The 22,947-nt window shown below is 34.2% G+C and overlaps 1 protein-coding gene across 1 annotated transcript in view; it reads right to left on the reverse strand.

Moving 5' to 3' along the window:
* Window positions 1-395: 395 nt before the first annotated feature.
* The window catches only part of LOC148947219 (intraflagellar transport protein osm-1-like), a 41,782-nt gene continuing 19,230 nt past the window's right edge, over window positions 396-22,947 (reverse strand). The window contains exons 3-7 of the mRNA XM_089097323.1: window positions 19,280-19,549; window positions 16,467-16,637; window positions 12,153-12,356; window positions 8,441-8,677; window positions 396-624 (exon numbers count right to left, since the gene is read on the reverse strand). Of these exons, the coding sequence (XP_088953449.1) occupies window positions 406-624; window positions 8,441-8,677; window positions 12,153-12,356; window positions 16,467-16,637; window positions 19,280-19,549 (1,101 nt within the window). The 3' untranslated portion in view covers window positions 396-405. The remainder of the gene's footprint in view (window positions 625-8,440; window positions 8,678-12,152; window positions 12,357-16,466; window positions 16,638-19,279; window positions 19,550-22,947) is intronic.

The raw sequence follows: 22,947 nt of genomic DNA on the forward strand, positions 1-22,947 counted from the left end.
ATAACTGTGCTTAAAAGCATGTCTGATATCTGACACGATTGTTTAACAGATTAGGAGCTGATTTTGGGACATCTTTAGTATATACTTTTTGTTTGGGTTTTTTACTCGAATTTCGAAAGACGTTATGGAACTCGCCTGAGCCTTATCGGAAAGTCATAAGTTTAAATGTTTTGTGGACAAGATGTTTTTTTTTATCTATTAAAAAACTTCAGCAAATGATAATAAAAAGCTGTTTACAAAAGTTGTAAATTATACAGACATCGTTTGGGGGAGGAGGGGAAAGTCTCCTCTTAGGCACCAAAATTAATAAAACATGGCCAAAGAGCTGGACATTTTCAGAAAAAATGATTTTTCTTCCGTATCCAAGACTCTTTCTCCTCCCAAAAGAGTGTCTCTTTAGATAAATTACTCAACAGGCCTTCCGAGCCATTTTTGTAAGAAATTTTCCAAGTCTGGCCAGTTGTCTCCGCTTCTAAGCAAATCGAAATCCGTGCGCGACGCAGCCAATTGGCATTCAAATTTCATAATAGGAGGCTTAGCGGTACATCCTGTCAGGACGCATCCACTTGCCATTCTCCCTCCAAGAAATTCAGAAAGGCCATCATAGGCCCCAATGCTGACATCCTAAAATAAATATATCAAAATGTATTACTTCATTTAAGGATGAATTTTAAAAACAATATTTTTTTTATGAAAGTATAAAGCGACGTTAAACCTAAAAATATCAATATTTATTATAAATTTGAAGATTGGGGATTCTAGTCACCTTTCTTTATGCCTCAATTAACATACATTTACAACACTTTATTATTTTTTTTACTATGGACGAGAAGAGGTATGCCCTGAAAGCCTTGTAAATAAATGTAAATAAAATATAAATCTTGTAAATGTAAATAGAATATGTAAATAAATTGTAAATTATGTAAATAAAATTTTGTTGTTACCAACTGGTTGAATTTATTACATTTTAATAAGTTTTAAATTTTACAATAGGAGGCTTAGCAGTACATCCTGTCAGAATGCACCTACCCGCCATTCTTCCTCCAAGAAATTCAAAAGTCTATCATTGGCCCCAATTCTGACATCCTGAAATAAATATTACGGGTGGAATATTGTAATTCACTTGAGAGTGAATCTTTAAACTAATTGTTTTATACGAAAGTTAAGACAGTGTTAAGTTTGAAAATAATCGAAAGTTTCCAAAAATTTGGGGGAGGGCTAGTCACCTCTCTTTATGATAATCTAAGTTTGTTTTGTACTTTACCTTAATTAACATACATTTACAATATTTTATAGTTTTTTTTTTGTTTTTTGTTTACCATGGACGAGGGGAAGAATTCCCTGAAAATCCGATAGGTAAATAAAATTTTATTGTCCCCAACTGATTGTATTTGTTACGTTTTGATAAGTTTTAAATTTTACAATAGGAGGCTTAGCGCTGCATCCTACCCGCCATTCTTCCTCCAGGAAATTTAAAAAGTCTACCATAGGCCCCAATACTGATATCCTGAAATAAATACATCAGGTGGAATATTGTGATTCACTTTATTTATTATTTATTTATTTATTTTATTTTTAACCCACTGTACAATAAATGTAAAATAGTGGAGTAATACAAAAAAAAGAAAAGAAAAAGAACAACGACAATCTAACCACAAATATAATCACTAATAAAAAAAAAACGGATAAGACTGTGATGTGGGCCCAACCGGAAACTAGCATCCTGACTGATCTTCGCTTACACCGTTTCAAGCGAGGACGGAATTGCTCTTGCACCATAACGACCAACAAGGCGCCTATTCCGCACAGCAAGCGGCAAATACAATAGGAACTTACAGTACCTAAAATAATTAACCTTTATTTGTTTCAGATCATGCTTAGTAAAAAGCGGATACAGCCCAGAAGTGGATAAAATCGCATGGTCACAGAAACTACAGTAGAGTTTAGCAAGACCATGCCTATTAAAACGTCCACGATTTGCAACTATTTTCGCATAACCAGCTTTAAGCTTATCCTTCGAATCACAAATAAATTTACACCGGATGCTTCCTACGGATTCACATACGGAAATACCAAGCCATTTGATAACAGGGACACTAGGTACTATAAAGGTGTTGCAAGCAAGGGGAGTAGCAGGGGGATTAACAGCGTTGAAAAGTAAATATTCACATTTCGAAGTATTTAATGATAGGCCTATTTCACTAAGCATAGATCCAACCATGCTAACATTCCGTTCAAGCCTCCTTTTGGAACAACTGATCAGGAGGAGGTCATCAGCATATGCTAAATAAGACACTTCCGAAAAACCAAAAAAACAACTGGAGGGATTCTTATTAATCACACTCGAAGTACAAGCATTAAAAAAATGAGGCGAAAGAACTCCTCCTTGCCTAACCCCGCATTTAACAGGAATATTTCCAAAAGCACATCCATTCGATTTCAATCTCATATATGAATTCGAATACCAAAAACGTAGCAGAGAAATAATCGATGGGTTTATACCAAGCTGATGTAAAGAATAAAAAGTCTGAGGGTGCACAACACTGTCGAAAGCTTTAGATGTCTAAAGCACATATATGTAATGATTGACCTTTCGTTTGTGCATCCTTAAAAAGGAGAGCAAGCACCCAATGTGCATGTTGACAAGAAATCCCCTTTCTAAATCCAAACTGATTAGCATCATAATTCACAAAATCAATAATATAAGGAAGAAGCACATATTCAAAAAGTTTGCTAATATTGCAGGCGACAGTAATAGGCCTATAAGAATCACATTTATTTACGTCTTTTCCTCTCTTTACAATTGAGGTAACAGTACCACATAGGAAACTATCAGGCACTAAAGAACAGCAAAGACACATTTGAAAAAGTAGCTGCAAATGTTTTACAAGTTCTCGAGAATCTTTCCGTAAATGAAAAACACTTATACCATCAATATCAATAGACTGAGACTTCAGCCGCCTGATCGAATCAGTAATTATCTCAGCTGACACAGGAGGGACGTGCTTTTGTTGCATTTTTTCGGGAAGGCACTTAGCAAGGAGTTGGGAATATCAGCTATGTACAGCGAAATTAACACGGGAAAAAATATTAGAATAATGTTGGATCCAAGCTGATTGCGGAATATTATCACTCTTCTAATCAGTAAACTTAGAAGAATTCGTCACAAACTTCCACTCTTTCGAACTGTTTGGAAAATTAACTCAAGCTTCAGGGACGGACCGCAGTTGTCTTTTATAAGCCGTTTTCGTTTTACGTTTAATATCAAAAACAGTACCACGAGAGGGACGCCCACAAGCAATCCAAATACGAACCATAGCTTGGCCTGATTTTTCACTTTTTTCAAAAGAGGGTCATAATTCCAAACAAACTTTCGCGTGTTGGACCAAATAAGTTCAATTGAGACAGCTACTTGTTCGTTTTTTTTCAAACATAAAATAATTTGATGATACTATATATTCAATTGCGAACAAGCACTGGGTGAGGTAACTCCACAACAGATGAGGTTATAAGGCACATTAACGGTACTGAGCAGTCTTGCAAGTGTGGACACATATAGAGGCCAATCACAACGATTCCGTTTTCACCGTTGAAACTACTTTTTTTCTACGGATTGGGGAGCATTTATTGTTATTTTAGATGTGACTGACACACACAGAGATATGGGTATGTGGTCATAATCTCTTTCATCTTCATCAACTTGGACAGTTGAAGTTGTAACACCAGCAGAGCATACACAGTGGTCAAGGTTAGACCGGGAGCCGCTGGCATGTTTGTAAGTAAATGGAAGATCTTTTGTCAGAATCCGGAAACCAAGGGGGGGCACTCGAGCAGTGACTCGCATGGGGGGGAGGACATTGTCATATCACAGTTCATGTCACCCATTAGTAGCCAATCATAACCAAGTTTCTCAATACCCGATACCAAATTTTTCAATTTTTTGCACGCTTTAAAAAAATGGGTGAATGACGCAAGATTATTCTTATTATGCGGCAAATTAACATTGACTAGTACAGGATCACCAATCCTGACGGCTAAATAAATATCATCAGATCCGTAACACTATGGGGAAAGGGAAGAGAGTTTCCGATTCAACACGCAAGCCAACCCACCGGAGGAACGACCACGAGTTCCTCGGGCATTTTTAGAAAAAACAATGTGGCCGGGGCTCCGTCAAAGGAAATTTACGCTCACAGCCGGCAATAAAAGTTCTTAAAAAAGGACTACATCAAATGTATCAAGAAGATTATCAATACAAATGTCCTTATCTTTGGTCCCATTAATATTAAAAGAACAAATAGAGATAGGCAAAGATATCATTTGGCAATACCTTTGGTAGCAATAGCACGCAACTTGGGACATCGCAAACTATAAGACACATAGTCTCCACCACAGTTAGCGCATTTAGGGGACAACTGACAGGGAGAGTCCTTTGATGATTCGTGGGGATCGGAGCATCGGGAGCATTTCACGACTGGGCTTCTGCAATTGGCAACTACGTGGTCAGGAGAACGGCATCTATGGCAACAACGCGGGATATGAAAATACTCAAAAACGCGCAAAAATTCATAATCAACTTTCAATCCAGTTTTAATGGCATTGATCTTAGTTGCAACATCTACAAACGAAATTCTGAGTGCAAGGAAAGTACCAAGCCTTGTTACGTCAGAGGCTCCAGGGTATTCAGTAAGGCGAGAGATATCATAATCAGTGTCTATACCCTTTAATAGACCAAAATATTTCTTTTCGCTAAGTTTGGCTTTAGAGTTCGCTAAAACTGAGGGCACAGCCTTGCAAAAATCATTCACGGCCACATTATCGATTCTTACAACAAGTTTATCGTTAGACGACCGTATGCTGCTAATTGCCTCATGACCGGAGATCTTGTTAATTACCTCTCTACGTTTTGCTGGGTTATTCAAAACCATAGGCACATTCGAGATAACAACTGTGGCTAGATTATCATTCGCGGGGACAGTAGGTAATGCCGGGAAATTCATATCATAATTTGTGAGCTTAGAATCAATAACTTCTAGAGCTCCGTCAATTTTATTAATCTTGGTAGCTAAGCGTTAATATGCTACAGCCGGTATGGTAGGAACTTTGGTTGGAAGTCGAATCACATAAATAGGAATAGTTACGTTCTCAGAATCACATTTCCAGATTAAATCAATCAGATCTCTGATATTATTTGTAATTGCTTGATTGCCAACGCGCTTAGGACAACAGTCATATGGAACTGTAGCTGAATATAGTTCAATCTTTGCAGTTGAAACAGCCGAATTCTCGAAAAAATCAACCGCATGACTCACGATAATATCGTCGTCAATTCCCGCTTCAAAATTCACTTGGATAAAGTTCAAAACAGGCAAATAAACATACCTGTCATTATCGCTTGCAGCACTCATAGTCTGCTTTAAACCGGTTTATCTAGGCAGGCAATTCACATCACGTCTTGTCTTGGCAAGAGCTAAATGAATACTTAGCTCTTATTCTTAATCTTAATCTTAAAACTAATTGTTTTGAAAGAAAGTTCAGACAGTGTTAAGTTGAAAACAATCGAAAGTTATCACAAATTGGGGGTGGGGTAGTTACCTCTCTTTATGATAATATTAGTTTGTTTTGTAGTTTGACTTAATTAATATACATTTCATACATATTATTTTTTGGAGATTTTTAGTAGGCCTACAGCTGTTCAGAAGGCATCCACTTGCTATTCCCCCCTCCATGAAATTCATAAACTGCGTCATTGACTCCAATGTTGATATCCGAAACTAAATATATTTTAGGTGGAATGTTTTACTTCATTTAAAAATGAATTAGAAAAATAATCGGTTTTAATTAAAAGCAAAAAACGGGGTTAAGTCTAAATAATCAGACGATATCATTAGTCTGAGGAAGGGAGCGTGCTAGTTACCTTTTATTATGATAATCTTAGTTTATTTTGTAATTTGCCTCAATTAACATACATTGCTAAACATTTTATTTAATTATGGAGGATAGAACGAATGCCTTTAAAGTCAAGCAGGTGAATAAAACCTTTTTTATCACCGATTGAATATATCTATTACATTTTAATAGGTTTTTATCTAACCACCATTTGAAGGTCTATTAGGAAAGCTAGACGTTGAGGTGAACAGCTAAACCCTTCCCATTTACTGCAATTCCTGCTCGCTTTAGGTTTTAACGTCGCTCTTGGCTTCCATGTACAGTAGGCTATCCTCATCTCATGAAAAACTGGAATGATTACGCTTCAGAACTTAAACATAGTTAGAAAACGTATACTTAATTTATTTATGACTGATATGTATTCTATACATTCCGTTGGGAGGGCTGTTTCACTGGAAGAGCTACAGCCGATAGATCGACGAGGTTGTCGGAAGCAATTCCAAAAGCTGTTGGTGCCGGTCAGGACAGTTCATCGCCTAGTTGACGCCGACGGTAAGTAAGAAACGTATTCTATGGCAAAAGAACTTGATAAAATGAAGCCGAACTTCATAAAACGGACATGAACTAGTGTATCTCAAGCATCTTATGATAAATTAAAAGTTTTCAACTATTCTGACTGATACAATGTAAGATGTATTTTTTTCTCTCTATCTCTCTTGTAAATTTCTTAAAAAAAAACGGACTTCTCTCATAGTTAATTTCACATGAAGGAAGAAAAATAAATAGCATAGGTTCTTCTTTTACGAAAACCTTGACTTACTGTCCATAGTTCAATGGAGAGTCCAAATCATTGGCGATAAAAAGAGAAATAATAGAGAGTGTAAAATTTAAATTCAGTGAGAAATTAATATGAGAATTTTGGAGAAATAAGGAGAAATAAGAATGAAACAGAACTTTCAAATGAACTGTCAATCTAGAAAATTCATAGAATTTTTGCAAAAGTAAGAGAAAAAAAAGCGAATTGGAAGTTTTGTATGCATTCGAAATGGAGGATGAATCTAATAAATGATTGTGAGTTTTGAGAATTTTTATCTGTTTTTATTCTTTTAAATGGATAAGATGTTTCAAATGAATGAAAATTGAATTTATTCTGTTTAATTTGCATAAATGAGTGAGAGCTTTAGTAAGTATTGGCCATTCCATCAGGTTTTTAATGGAATCTCAAGTTTTACCCCCTCTTCCCCCCTCTTATACAATCTTGTACCGTATAATAAATCAAAAATACAGTTAAATTAGGTAATAGTACATTCAGACACACTGGTAAAAATGTTTCTCGGGTAGTGAAAACGGTTACAGGAATAGAAAAAGAACCTAACATGTATGTAGCAAATTTTTTTCTTTGAGTCCCTTAAGGCAAACTGTGTCTTTACACAGAGAATAAGAAAGCGGACACACTTGTTAAACGGTCTTACAGCCTGCAAAAATAGTTACGGAAATACAAGAAAATACTAAAACTGCACGCAGAAAATGGGAAAACGATCTCTCAGCCTGTAAAAATGTTCACAGAGATAGGAAAAGATCTATTATGTCTGTAGAAAATTAGTAAGTGGTCCATTTGGTTTCCTTAAGGTAAACTGTCTCGTTAAAGATGGAAAAGTGGTCACACAGGTTGAACGGTCTCTGAGTCTTTAAAAATTGTCCGTTAAAAATAGATTCGGATTATAAGCCGAATTCAAGAATTCAATTATTAGCTACAGAGGACATGCCGTGACCATAATTTAAATGAATGTACAAGCAGAACAGAGAAACTGTAAGCTACACTTAAAAAAAGGCCTGAAGTAATATTTTTTCCAGGAAAAGTAAATGTCTTCAAAGAATAGTCAACCGTTATTCACATAGATTTTGTCCCTCTACTCTATTTACTAGCGACATCTAGCAGAACTAGATCAGACCCTATTCAGCCAGAATCACGACATACGAAAGTAAATAACATATATTTGAAACAAGAAATACGGTATCAAATAATAGCCTGCTGCCAAAAAATCTTCGTAGCACCCTGCTGATGTATATTTGGCAAGCGAAAATGAACCACTGCTCTAGTTTTTATTTTTAGATCTAGCTTTTATTTTAAAGCCTTGTTGAAAGTAAAAAAAACAAAAACAAAACACGATTCCTGAACAGTGAGTATTTTTCTTCTTTGTATGTGTGTTTCCCATGAATCGAAGCAGACGCTATCCAAATCGTTTAAATTGTTACAATTCAGAATGTCAGTAATATTTTGTTCCAATTGAAACATTATAAAAGAAACTCCAGAGTAAATATATAAGAAAGATGGAAACATTATAAAGGAAACATTCTAAAGGCTGACAGTCAAAGTTGCCAGCCCCCTGGCCGCGGTGCACCAACTCCCCACATCCACGGTGCCCGGGGCAGCTTGTTCCGGTCATCCCCTCTTTGGACGGCTCTAGTCTGGCCTATACATAGGTTAAAATTTTAGACTGCGTACACCTCTGCTTTGAAACTGACGAAGAAAACATCACATTACACGTACCTTAGCAGCTTTAGGATCTAATGAAATGGATAAGACCCAATCTCGGGCCTTTTCAATCTTTGACTCCTCGCATTTTAGCTCTTCCAGTCGGAGCTGATCAATTGGTACTCCAAGCTCTGCCCATTCCTCCCATTCTACTGGATCTATTCCATCACTAACAGTGCCCTCTTCTACGACATCGCAAAGATCCAACCCCGCGTTGTACAGAATAAAAGCAGCTGTCAACCATTCTTGACGCTGAAAATAAAGTGGATAATTACTCTCTGAGATTTGTCCTGAAAGGGAGACAATCTAGGAAATAATTTCTCAAAATTTCTTTCAGTCAAGGTAATTTACAGGCAATATGTAATAAGACGGTAAAGTGGGATCAAACTTCCCTCTAAAATAATATTGTCTACCATCTACCATCCCCCTTTAGTACAATGTTAGTACAATGAGCACCGCAGGGGAAAATAAACAAGTACAGTAAAAACGTCTATACCTAACTAGTTTTATTACTACTACTACTATTAACAACTCACTGTGGCGCCAATCCGCCTGAGGCAAACACGACTACAAGCGCTTCTCCTGACCCTTCATGCTTTACCGCCTACAACACATATATTTCGCATCTTAATGTAGAAAATCTTTAGATATGGTACATGGGTATATGATCTTTAGGTATAGGCTTCAAAATATATTTAGAACTACAACACATTTTGAAAAGGATAAGTATAAGGCAGTAGGGCTCTTCTTATGTTTTTTAGCAATGTTGTCTCTGGAATCATTATATCGGTTGAATTAAATTACCGTGCATAAAGATGGTAATTCCACTGTCCGTAGATATACACAGCTGTTCCAACAGAATCTATTGCAATTCCAATAATTCCTCTAGCACATTGGGAAATAAGATTGTTGGTATATCGTCGGATTTTTGTGCTTATTCTACAAAAAGACTAAAGAATTTTTTCGGTAATCATATATTTTTCATAATTTGTATTTTTTTTTTTTTTTTTTTACAAGAATTGGTCATAATATTTATACTCAAACTCAATATTCACATCTGCTTACTTAATATTTAAATTGATGCTTACTTAATTCTTTTTCTAATTTTTAAGTATTGCTCGATATTTGTGTTTCTAAGCGTCGTTTATGTTCATAATTTTCAATTAATACTTATACTGTTAAAATAAACAGTAAGACATACGAAAAATAATAGAAATTGAGCAATCAGAGAGAAACACGGCTCTTAGTGAAAACAACAAAAGGAGACAAAACAGACAAAATTTGGATTAGTTTTGAAAGTTAAAATGTCTTAAACGTCATCTATAATAGCAACAAATAGAATACACTGCAAACCTAGCTTAAAAATTAAATCTGCTGCAAAGCGAAAAATATTTTAAAAATTCCAAATGTCCGATTTTTTCCCAAATGTCTTCTTAACTTTAGTTTGTGATTTTAGAAGATGTGCTATGGCTTACGTGAAATAAAGGTTTCCCAATTAATATTTAACCTTATCCTGTGGACATTTGTAGAAAGTAACCCCTAGAGATATGTGTGATAGTGATACAATACAAAGTAACAAAAAAATCTAACGTTTCCGCTGATGTACTCTAAATCTACATGCTTTTCTGTAGTTTGACATAGTTATCTCACATCATATTTCATAAAAGAAAGTACGTTTTATTCCTTGAAATAAAGTGTTTTCTTTTTGTCGTAACCTTTAGTACCTTATATTTTGTTTTAATTTTTGTTACATTTTGTTACAGTTTTATTTATTCAGCCATAAAAATGATTTACACTTTCAGTTGATTGTAAAACCTACTTTTAACATGCTATTTTGAATTTTCTTCCTCTTTTTCATAATGTATATCTTTATTTCTTCTTCTTGAATCCCACAAAATTTTGGTCACCTTTCGAAAGCCTCATTCAGACGATAAGGAGTAAGGCAGAACATCGTAAGCACTGTTTCTTTTAAGATTTTCTTTTACGTATGCTACAATTTATTTACGTATTTCTTTTTTATTTTAAGTTAACGAGCTTAATATATGCCCATTACATAAATGATAATGGCAGTCATATAAATAAAATATTAATAGAAGAGCATATTCACTCAAGTTTTAAACAACGCAGCGCCATTTTAGATGATTGACTGTTGACTAATTGATTGACCTTTATATTGCCGTCAAGGTTTATACATAATTATTGGTGTTCTTGCCTGAAGGGAAGGGCGAGGGGGTGTAGTGAGATCTAGGGGGACCATCTTTGGCTGTACCGCTGTGACGGTTGTGCCAAAACGAAAACCTTAGAAAATTACGCTGTCATTTAAACAGTTAGCAATAAAAGTATCCTAGTAACCTTAACATATGCGCATATAGGACAAATGCAAGAAACCAGAGCCTTGTAGTGCTGTGACATGAATTAGCTGTTTATGTTTTTCTTTTTGCTGTATAGTATTTTAAAAAAATAAATAAATGCACAAAAAACATTAACTTTAACCAGCTAGCTTCGAGAAATTACTTTTTATGACTGCCTTAACAGTGCCATATCCTTATCAATGATTGTTTATCATCTTTATTATGATCACCTTATCAATCTTTATTATTTCGTATCTTTATTGTTTCGTATTTTTATTATTTGTCGTATATTTAGTGTATCTTTATTAATGTTAACGACAACCAATAAGAGAAAAGAGGGAATCATTGAGACGCTGATTTCCATTAAATTTAGGAAGCTCGAGCAAAACACTGTCAATGTAGCCTAAACCACTAAGGGGGTGTTTCATGAAGAAAAGCAAAAACCAGTTCATTCCTCACTTTTGACTCTTTATTTAGATGATGCTAACTTAGGTAAAAAGGAATAGGCAACGCTTTCTTGTTTTATTAAGAAATGATTCCTTCCTACCAAGGCCGTATGTAGGAGGGGGTTTGAACCCCCTCAAAACAATTGTCGGAGTGTTAAAAATGTAACAAAATTCATATAAACAAATTTCTAATGCGGTTTTAAAGTATTTTTGTAAACTTTAAGTATTTTTAGATTTTCGGTTTCTATTGAGCTGGGTCGCTCCTTACTTACAGTTCGTTACCACGAACTGTTTGAAAATTTGACTTTTTGCCTTCAAAGCCTTAAGAGCGACAGTATGATTAAATGGTTAGAGAATGGAAAACTTTATGGACTCGCCTTTTCTTTAATCGCTAGAATCTCATGTTAAATGTTTGAAAAAACAATCCCTATTTCTGAACCAGCTTTATGCAACATCAGTGTACTTTAAGCTCAGCAGCTTAACCTAGGTTAGGTTAAGACGACAGCTGGTTAAGCCTAGTTTTTTGTATCATAGCCTAGATTAGTATTTATTGAATTATGCTGATTATATTTTGAATTTAATCCGTTTTGAAGAGGTTTCTTTTGCGCCGAAGCATTCATATGAAAATTCGTTTTTCATTCATGAAATGCTTCACTCATTCGGCTTCAAATAGCATGTTGTATTTGTAATTCTATTAGCAAGATTATGTTATTGTGTGTCATTTGTAATTAATTTATGTAAAAAAATTATGCAATAATATTTCGAATTGATGGGCACTTGATATTCAAGCCATAACATAATTGTACTTCTGAGACACCTACTTTCTTAGGTTTTCTAAAGTGGAAGAAAATTTGAATCCTAAAAAAAAAAAAAAATTAAAAATACTACCTTTAAAAAAAAAAATTAATTAAAAAAAATTAAAAACACTACCTGTGCGTATTTTCCAGCTTCTAGAAAAAGCCAATCAGCAGGTATCAAATCTGCGTATCTTAAGAGACCAATCAAAGCTTTGGCAGCTAAACTTTCAGACTTGATTTGACTAGCGCTGGCACACTTTACTGCCATTAAATGTGTCGCCCAAAAATATCGCTCGACAATTGGGCGAAGATTGTCACTCAAACCCCAGAGTTCAGCCTAAAATAATATAAAATAAGGTTGATACCTCTTTTTAACCACCTTATGTTAACTGTGAAACATACAATTTTGCGACAAGCATACGCAGAACCAGCACAAGCCTAACAACCAAAAAGACGTGATATTTCCACTGTTGGATTGGCTAGTATCAGATACGTCCTTTTACCCCGCCAAAGTCATGATTTTTGAATGTTTTCGAATGTTTTACAACCTTTGAAACATATTTAAACAAATAAAAGATTTGAAAATGGGCTAGGGAATGACACAAAAATTGTCATATGAACTTAGCATTGTCAAAAAATAGTGATAAATCATCAAAAATATGAACTGAAACACTAAAACCGTGGGATTGTAGAAGACTAGCGTGCTAAAAAGTTGATCAGGGAACCTAAGCCTTAAGTGTTGGAAATCCGTAACGTTTTTTAGCCATAGAAAACTCACAAATAATTGAATGAACAGAACTATCATTTATAAGGATCACATTTTTCATTTTCAAGAAAAGACTAATATTGCTCAATGAGATTGTACTATTCCACGGCAATTAATGGGTTGTAATTTGTATTTTGTGTGTGTTTTTTCTTTTTTAGTGATACTCCGTCTTTTGTACCTTTTTTTGATGGGTAATAAATAAATAAATTAAAAAAAAATATGATATATACATCTTAAAAAAAAAAAATGAACAATTGGGAATTCAGTTTTTAATGAGAAGACCTCCATATGCCGTCATTCAGATTTTGGCAATAGCGGGCTTTAGATTGAAAAAATTGGGTGAAAAATCAGCAAATAATAAGCTAGAAAATTCAGTGTGGCACCAAACAGCTTAAGCAAATATATTTCATAGTTTAATGTGGCAACACTGATTAAAATGTGTTCCAAGTACCATAATTGCATATAGAGGTCTTTTTCTTTATAAAATAGTTAACTTCTAGTTCTAATTTAACTTCAGTTCTAACTATATTTTAAGGATATATATAGTTATATGAGTTTTTACTAACTTAATTTGAACAGGAGTTCATTTCACTGTCCTTGGTACCTTTAAGCGCAATTTTTAGTGACAGAAAATAGTTTTACCGTCTAAAATAATATCTGTAGGTTTCAAGAATTGGTTTCATGTATTGGCTCTATGGTGTATTTGGTGTTTTAATATTGTATGCTATTTGAATTATATACAATTAAAAATTATTATTATTAATTAATTAGTTGCATTAAATGGCAAATAAATTATTCAGTGTTTCTATATAACGATATGGATTTGGTTTCTTCGTTTTCCAAATACAAATCAGTGAAAGAAAGTGAAACCAATAGTTTTCTTTTTTATTCAAAAATTGCCACAGAATACCGCGAGAGGGCTCATTCGAACGGAAATTAAAAGTTCTAGTGCCCTTTTTAAGCGAACAAAAAAATTGGAGGGCAATTACGCCCCCTCCCACGCGCATGTTTTTACCAAAGTCACCCGATCAAAATTTTTAGATAACAATTTTAAGAGGGTTAAGTGGGTTAAGCTTTGAGAAGGTTAAGTGGGAGGATCTTTCCGCGGAGGAATTTTTATCGCAGAATGGAATTTTTCATAAAGGTGCCGGATTTCCCAGTATTATTTAAAAAACGATCAAAGATTAAATAAAAAAATAAGTTTTTTAACTGAAAGTAAGGAGCAACATTAAACTTAAGACAAACAGAAATTATTACGTATATCGGGTTCGCCTCGTCGTCAACGCCTTGCTCTTTACGCTAAAGTTTTTCTTAGTACTTTCATAAAAAGTATTTATTCTAATTAAAAGGCCTTTGTGATTCAAAAGTCATTCTTAAAGAATTGGGACAAAATTTACAATTTAGCGTAAAGAGCGAGGTATTGACGATGAGGCGACCCCCCTAATATACGTAATAATTCAGTGGTCATTCTTAAAGAATTGGAACAAAATTTGAAGTCTAGCGTAAAGAGCGAGGTATTTACGAGGGGGCAAACCCCCTCATATGCCTAATAATTTCTGTTCGTTTTAAGTTTTAATGTTGCTCCTTACTTTCAGTTGAAAAAACATGATTTTTAAAAAGTTTAACTTCTCCAAATAAAATCACTTAAATCACAACTGTTGTTTGTGAATTCATGTGAAAGTTCTTACTTTGCACAGCCTCAAGGCCCTTCTGGTTATTTCTGTTTCTTGATTTGGAAGGTGACGGTCAAAAGTGTTTTTTCTCAACACTTACCCCTCCTTTTAGGGGAAAAGTGCCGGTAAATCAGAAGAAAACAAAAATGAAGTAAAATAAGTAACAAAAGACAAAGGGATTTTTGATCCTAGGATTCCTCAGCAAAAGAATTTGTTCTAGGGCAATATAAACTGTTCACCCAAGTAATTTGCTCTCTGATTTTGCATATTGGATCAAGAGAGGCACCTCTATGACCAAAGGCAATGCGTTTAGCTCAATGACCACACCAAAAACTCAATTTTTAGTTTATTCATTCTCCTTTGCAAAGCATGTTATAGAACATAACGCTGTTTGAATTACCTCAACTTTTTTGTACATAAGCCACTGATCTGTGAAAAAACTGAGATAGCATTTGAAAGAGTACACAACAAAGCCGTATCTAGGGGGAGCGGGGTTGATCCCCCCCCCCCCAAAGAAAAAAAAGTTTGTCCATCTTGTAAAAAAACGTAACAACAATGAATATAAGCAGATTTTTTATGCGTTCTAAGTTTTTTATAATCCTTCCGCCAAAAAAATTCTTTTGTCCCCCCGAACAAAAATACTTGGATACGGACCTGGTATACAGTATCTACGGATCCAAAAGATGATTTATTAGATAGATTTCCAGAATATCGTTTTACCTTATTTCACTGACGCTATTTTTTAAATGCAGCTTTGAGTGACAATTCCAGAAATATAAACTCTAGAAATAAAATTCTAGAAGCACGTTGTTCCCGTTTCTGGACTCTAAATCTAACTCGTTATTTTCAAAACTAATGTTAACGAATTAGGACACTGTTAGTCAATCTTTGAATTGCCATTTGTTTGTATTTGGTCCTATTACTACCAATATTTCTGTTTTGTGGCACAAAATACTCAAAACAGCACCGTGCTATGGTGCGACCTCGTTTGTTACTGATAGGCACATGCCCTATAAATTTCTTTTTAAATGAGACCTCTGCCAATTTCCTAAGCGTACTGTTTTAGTACGATTACCCTTAGGAAAATATTAATAAGAACGTCTTCGTAACTGTCCTGTTCAGAAAAAATTAGTTTTTCCCCAGTATTATGCAATTTCTAGAGCCAATGACTTACAATAGATAATTTTAAAACTTACCGAATTTAACATATCTGGAACTAGCATAAGAAGCAGATTCTCGAAATGTACAAGCATATATGTTGTTTTCAGAAAATTTATGGTATTTATCGAAACAGATCACTGTTTACTTACCATTTATTACCATGGGCAGTTTCGCTACAAGTCCCCTATTAGAATCTCCAAATACATTATAAATATTGAGAAAAAAACGATAAATACTTTATTAGCCCACCAGAGAGGGGCATCAATTCACAAACTGTAGAAAAATTTATTTTTCAAAATATCAAGAGGAGGGGGGGAGCAATTTTGCTATTTTCTGAATTTTTTAATGAAAATACCCAAAAATGTATTTTTCTAAGAAAATGCCGAAAAAAGTTATCTTTTAGATTTAGGCAAACAAACCTGGGGGAGGGAAAACAAACACTCCTCCCCCATCGACATACCTGACACGAGACTATAGAAAAAATGGCTACTCGATTGTTAAAAAAATTGAAGAATAATAAAGTAAATCATTTTGGTTACACTTCTATGCATCATTCAAAATTACTCGGTTACAACCCCAGTCCTTTGAATATCCCCGAATCTTTACAGGGTTTTCCCAAATTTCTATAAAGAAAAGTATATTTTCGAAGTCTCCCTGAAAATCAACAGAAACAAAAACTAACGAGTAATATTTCGTGTAAATGTTCGTGTATTTATGAATGTTAGTTTCCGGGAAGATTTTGGAAAAACAATTTTCTTTCGGTGAAATCCGTCAAAACTCCGAAAAACTTGAAGATAGTGGAAATACTGGTACAATCACCCGTAAAGAATACTTGATTAATACGTACCGCATTCCAAAAACAGTCTCTGATTTTCGCCCATATTTTATAGTCTAAGCTCCAGGGCTGACCACAAAGCTCCTTTCCAGCAGCAAGAAGTAGTTCTAATGATTCAGTGGGTAAGTATGCACCATAACGAGAAATCAATGGAAGTACTTCATTCAAAGACAGCGATTTTACCTAAGATTTTGGTGAAATTATATTTGTAACATTTAGTAAGTAACAGGAAAAAAAACACATCAAAATTTTGTTTATATTCATTTCTGTTACGATTTTACGAGTTAGACAAACATTTCGGAGTGGGGGGAGGGTCCAAAACCCCTACCCACTTCCCTAGATACGGCCTTGCGACTAAAAAAACAGATCAGCTGCTTGGCGAAAAAATCTTATCCCTTCCTCGTCCCTCATCCTTACTAAATAGTTAATCAGCAATTCAAAAATTCCACAGAGAAGGGACAGGACCATATATCCAAATTTATAGAAAAATAACCGCTTTCTGTGAATAATTCAAAATAAATATGACATAACCCGATCAATATTTAGGTAAATTAATAGCAATTTTTGCATAGTCCACTTCTAAATAAAATAAACAGTCGTAAAGAAAAATGTGTTAAGAAAAAGAAGCGAAAGTCAACATGAAAAGGGTCAACTAGGCGAAAACACCATGAAGCTTCGAAATTGAAGAATCAGACAACCCCTCATCCAATCAGGCCAGTTAAGCCGTTAGATTTGGAACATTAATATCTTTCTCAGTTTTTCTATTTTATAAACTACGGTAGCAAATAAAGTAGGAATGCTAAATGCCAGAGCAAGCAGCACGGAAACTTCGGATTTTTTCGATTTTTTTAATGAAAATTGGAAACAGACTAGGTAAGATACCGCAGGTCAGTCACAATTGAGTACAACTTCGCTAAAATCCGACGGTTGTATTTACTCCTTTTAGCAACGATTTTCAGACCCAATCTGGAACATAGAGTAAAAAAGAGTAAAATGAAATCTAATTTTTTGAACTGGTTAAGCAGAAATTTGCATAACCACATTCATTTTGAAAATACGGGAAAATCCACAATTAATTTTAATTAATTTTTAATTTAACTTGATATCAATTATTAACAAAAAATAACATACACACATCCCCTCCAAACAGCACAGCATGATATGGAGAAGAGATGATCAAACTAATCCACAAAAAGAAAAAAACAATTAATATCAACCTCAGAAGGGGTTTAAAAAACAAAACATAAGCTATAAATTAATAAATTTTACTTTTTAAAAGATTCACTTTAAAAAAACCTACATATGCAGTTATGCAGTTTTAAGTAGTAGCGTGCACCGTATTAAAAAAAGGGACGCGGGTAAAAAATGAGAGAAAAAAAATCATCTATACAGCTTTTGTGTTGCCAAAAATGTTGTCAAAGTGCAGTATTGCCAAATTGCTTAAGAAGGTGTAGCTATCTTTTGAAAGTATAACTGCCTTTAGAAATCATCAGATCGGTAATGTTGAACATGTTATGTACAAAAAACATTTTACAGTTTAATTAATGTGTTGTCTTTTTTTCACGGTTCAGCGTGGAAATACTATCGAAATTGATGTAACTCCTAAAAACTTCTTAATTTTAAAACAACCAAAAGAAAATCTTAGAAAATCAAGAACCAGGGTGCAAAAATTGTTTTTATTTTGATGTTCTTGTTACTTAAAGATTAGTGTCGGCAAGTGTACGCGAAAAGAATCACTGTGAGTTATTTTAGTCAAGGGGGCGAAAAATGTTTTGATTTTCATGTTCTTGGTACTTTAAGATTAGCGTCGGAAAGTGTACGCAACCGGAATCACTCTAAATTATTTGCTGTCGGGCGATTGAGCAGAAGAATTAATATTAGAAGAAAGGAACTCTCTTATCAGAGAGGAAAATCTTTAAAAGAGAGGTTTACTTATTTTACAATTTGAGTTCCCTTTTTTCCTGGGATTCTCGTAATCCTATCGTAGATAGTAATTTTTATTAAATATCAACAGCAATATGTATGAAAAAGGAACATATTTGAGATGTACGTAAGACTATTTGCGCAGCTTCTTCAGGGGCACCAATTTACGAAATGTAAGTGAGGGTGGGGAGGACAAGGATTTGAATCATGATACCAAAAAAGGTATTTTTGAAAATACAGGGAAGGAAAAAGTCCTGGAGGTGACTGGCCCCCATCAATTGGTACCCCCTAAGTTACTTGTAAATTACCCACTTAAATTAGCTAAAGCTGCTGAAATTAAAGCTGTACTATCTAATACCACTGATAAATACATGTGGGAAATTGGTAGGAGGAGACAATTATTGAGACGAAAAAGAAAAAAAGAAAAAACAGAAAACAATAGTATTTAGTGTTACCCAGGAAGATCCTAATGATGAAAAACCAAATAAAATAATTATTTTTATTAGCCTTAAATCAAATTTAGGACCAAACCTATAGAACGTTAGATAGTGATATCAGTGTTAGATGGTGCTCTGTTTTGATGATTGACAAAGTAAAAGTAACACAATATCTTCACATATTAGAACTCCACATTACAACCCTTCCCCTGAAATGGGGTTTTTGAGTTCTTCTAGGGGTGAATTTTTTATTTAGGGTTTTCTAGGGATTTTTGCAAGCTTTCTTGATTTTCTAAGGATTTTGATAATTCATCCTTCTAAATTTCTGGAGATTATTCTCCTCGCGATTCGTTTTTCAATCGTCACTTTGACGATACTTTCGGTAAATTGGTTAAGTGAATATTTTACACGTCATTACAATTCCCAGACATTCGAAAGATATTAACCTTAAAGAATAATACTTACATCACCAAGAGAAGAGAGCCATCTGTGAAGAAGGTCTGGTAAAACATCTGAATTCATGGAGAGGGCTAACGCTAAAGCACTTGACCAATCATTGTTTTCTACAAACTTGTCTATAGCTGAGGAACTTGATGGACTAGATATGATATTTAAGTTAAACGATCTAGGAAATGAAGTTAAGTAGTCACTTTGAATATTTTTGGCATTATTAGATGGCGATGGTAGGCTATATTCGTTGCGTAGACGATCTGCGTCAGCATGAAGTCCGGCTTCCTATGAGAAATAAAAAGATTCAGTAGTTAAACGAGTCAAACGGAAACAGGAAAATTCATCAGAATTTGATATAAATTGGTTGATAAATTTAATGTAGAATGGTAGTTGGTAGATAGATAAATACTAGAATGATAGAAAAGCTGGATGACGAAAAAACCATATCTTTCGCAGAAAAGCCCTCTTCACCATCAATACCTTCTGTTGACGGAGTCTTTTAAAAGCCAGCTGAAATTCTAATATTTTTTTGTGGTTGAAAAACTTGATCAACTCCCAATTTAGCATGTTTATGATAAAGTTGCTTGAAAATAAGGATCAACATATCAAAACATTTTAGCAACTTGAATAATAAATGAGCTATTCATAATAAGATTTTAATAGCTTTTTGTTCAAATATACTTGTGAGTATTACTCATACGTAAATGTTATGATGTGTAATAATTAATCCTGCATATATATACCTGTAAATTCAATTATACTGTTAAATATGCACGTAAACATACTCGTAAATGAACTCAAATTAATTTAAAAAAAAAGAAGTTTTCGTCACGAAAGTAATGAATGAAGTTGAAACTTAAAATGAACAAAAATTATTGCTCCGGATAATACGCAAATTATATCTATAAAACTAGCCAAAGTAAACTGACTCGTAATATTTTCCAAAACCTGTAGAATTCTAAAAACTAGCACTTTACTGAAAGCACAAAACTGACCTTACACAACATGTTCCCTTAGGATCGCATATTTCCTTGAGTAGCCAGCAGAAGATAAAGACTAATTGATAAGTCTCTGAAAAGTCTTCCATCAGTCATGACATCGATAACTTTTAGTATGGAATTGAAACTTTCTCAAAAACTCAAGGAAGCTCAGTTTCCAGTAAAGTCAAAGTTTTTAAAAGTCTACAACTGTCGTAAAAAATCACAAGCCAGTTTATTAAAGCTAATTTTGAAATTATATCTCGCCTAATCTGCGAAGAAATAATTCTTGTTTGATTTAAGTTTTAACTTCGCGCTTTACTACCGTAAGAATGAATTATTTTAATTAGCTTTTACTCGTTTTTGTTTAAACATACAGAATAAAGCCTATAAAAAGATATTGGTCTAATTGAAGCAATGAAACTAAACAACTCAATATGATTTTTTGTTAAAATACGACATTAAATAAAAGTTTTACTTCTCTTAAACTTTTCAAAAAGATATGTACAACTTTTACACCTGATGAGGGAGTCCATCGGTGTTTATTTTTATTACTTTTAATCACTTTTTTTCCCTTTTAATCAATTTTATTCACTTTTAATCACTTTTAATCACTTTTAATCACTTACATTTTCGAAAATTAGTGCATAAAAATCTGTTATTTTTCATGAATTTTTTTTTTCAGGAATGACATTTGTTTTCATTAGGCAATTCTTTTTTCATAGCACGTTTTTAGTTTTCACTTAATCGAAGGGCTGGGAGAGAAAATAAACAAGAGAGAGGGGGAGCGGGTCCAACCTCAAGTTAAGATTTTTAACTATGAAGATAACAATGATGCCATTATCATGCATTCCGGCCTTTTCATTCCGGAAGGGCCATATGGCACTTTACGATGAAGTTTATTAAGACGAACCAATAACTAGGATGAAGTTTATTAAGACGAACCAATAACAACCAATAACCAATAATAGGCACGTAGAGAGAGGCTGTAGATTTAAGAGGCATACAGAGAGGAGATGGCTGGATTTAAAACATACACCATATACACCATTACACCATAAAAAATCGATTGGCTCTATTAGAATTTGTATTCCCCAGTATATTGATCCGTTTTGAGAGAAAAAAAAAAATAATGTTTTGGGGTACTAAATGAGAGAAATGACGATTTTGCTGTTCTTTGTCCAGATCATTGGCTCAAAAATTGTTTAGAGTTTAAGACCACGAGAAATCGATTTGCTGTATTAAATGCGCATTCTTTGGCATTTTATCCCTCTTTGGGAAAAAGCGATTTTTTGAGGTAAAAAGGGCAAAAAACACCACTCTCCTGAGGTCTGAAAAGATGAGAGCGGATATATACCGTGAAAAATTCGGTGGTTATCTTATAATTTCTATTCTCTGGCATTTTGAAACTCTTTCATCAAGAAATGATGTTTGGTGGCAAAATATGGCAGAGTCCATCACCTTGCTGTGGCACGATCTCTTTTGTTAATTAAGAAGGGCACTAATATGATAATTTTCCTTCAAAAGAACCTCTGCCAACATTCTATGACAATAGGTTTAATAGTATCACCCCTAGGAAACAAGAATAAAAAAAGAAGAGAAAATAGTGCTTTCTATGCAAAAAAGCGCTTTTATTTTGTTGTTAAGGGCGGGGCTATAAGTCACCTGTAAAGGATTTTCAACCATATTGATTCCAATGGTAATCTTTTGATTTCAATCTGATGCCGTTATCAAGGGCTTTCAGGCTGTTTCCCAGATTCCCGTAGACATGTTTTCGCTGGGAAACCAGATTCCCAGGATAGATTATCCTGTAGACTTGAACCCGAGAATCTGGGAAACCAGATTACCATTTTACCATCAAGATTAATCGAAATAATAGTTACCGTTTCTGAATCAGGTACAGCAAATAATTATTATCACTAGTCAGTTTTTTTTTTCACGACGCGCTTCTAAAATTTGGCAACTCAGGGTCGTGGATTGATTTTTACTTGTCTTGTCAGTAATCGATTCCCAGCTGTACAAAAGAACAGATCCGCCATGTCAGCAGTTTATAATCGATTCATTCAGATTTTTTTTATATTCCTGTCCACAGATTCTTAAGTAATAAAGTTTTACTTTAAGATGAGAAGCAAATGTTTCTTACTTCTTTTTTAACCTATTCCAACCATAATTTCCCCAAACAGAATTTTTCAATACAACCACACTCTAAAGATTAACGTCCTTTTGGTTTGGATTTTTTTGTAAGCAACTACCATAATTTCCACAATACACAGTTTTCCAGCTTTTCCAGTTTTCCAGGTGATCTATATTGATCTTGATGACTAATCGAACTTGAAAGCGACTGAAATTCTGAACAGACAGACTAATCATATGAAATATGTTTGAATATATAAAGGTAAAAGAAGTGTGAATGCGTGCATTCTCTAAATTATTACTTCAAAATCTTCCCCAAAGAATAAAAGTGCCTCGTTTTACCTCTCTATAAATAGAAGTCATAGCTTACCCTCAGTGGATCAAATCCGATCCATTGAAGGATGATTTTAGTGTCCTAGATGAAAATGTCAGAAAAATGAATATTTTTCTGATATTTTGACATTTTTGGAAGTTTCATGAAGTCTGAGTGCAAGATTACTCAGCCCCTTTTAAAAGAAAAGTACACGTTACATTGAGGCATGAAATAGGGGGGGGGGGGGACAAAGATATCGA

The sequence above is a fragment of the Artemia sp. Qi Xiang Cuo genome, chromosome 11 (genome assembly GCF_049724085.1).
Source record: "Artemia sp. Qi Xiang Cuo chromosome 11, ASM4972408v1, whole genome shotgun sequence".
NCBI lineage: Eukaryota > Metazoa > Arthropoda > Branchiopoda > Anostraca > Artemiidae > Artemia > Artemia sp. Qi Xiang Cuo.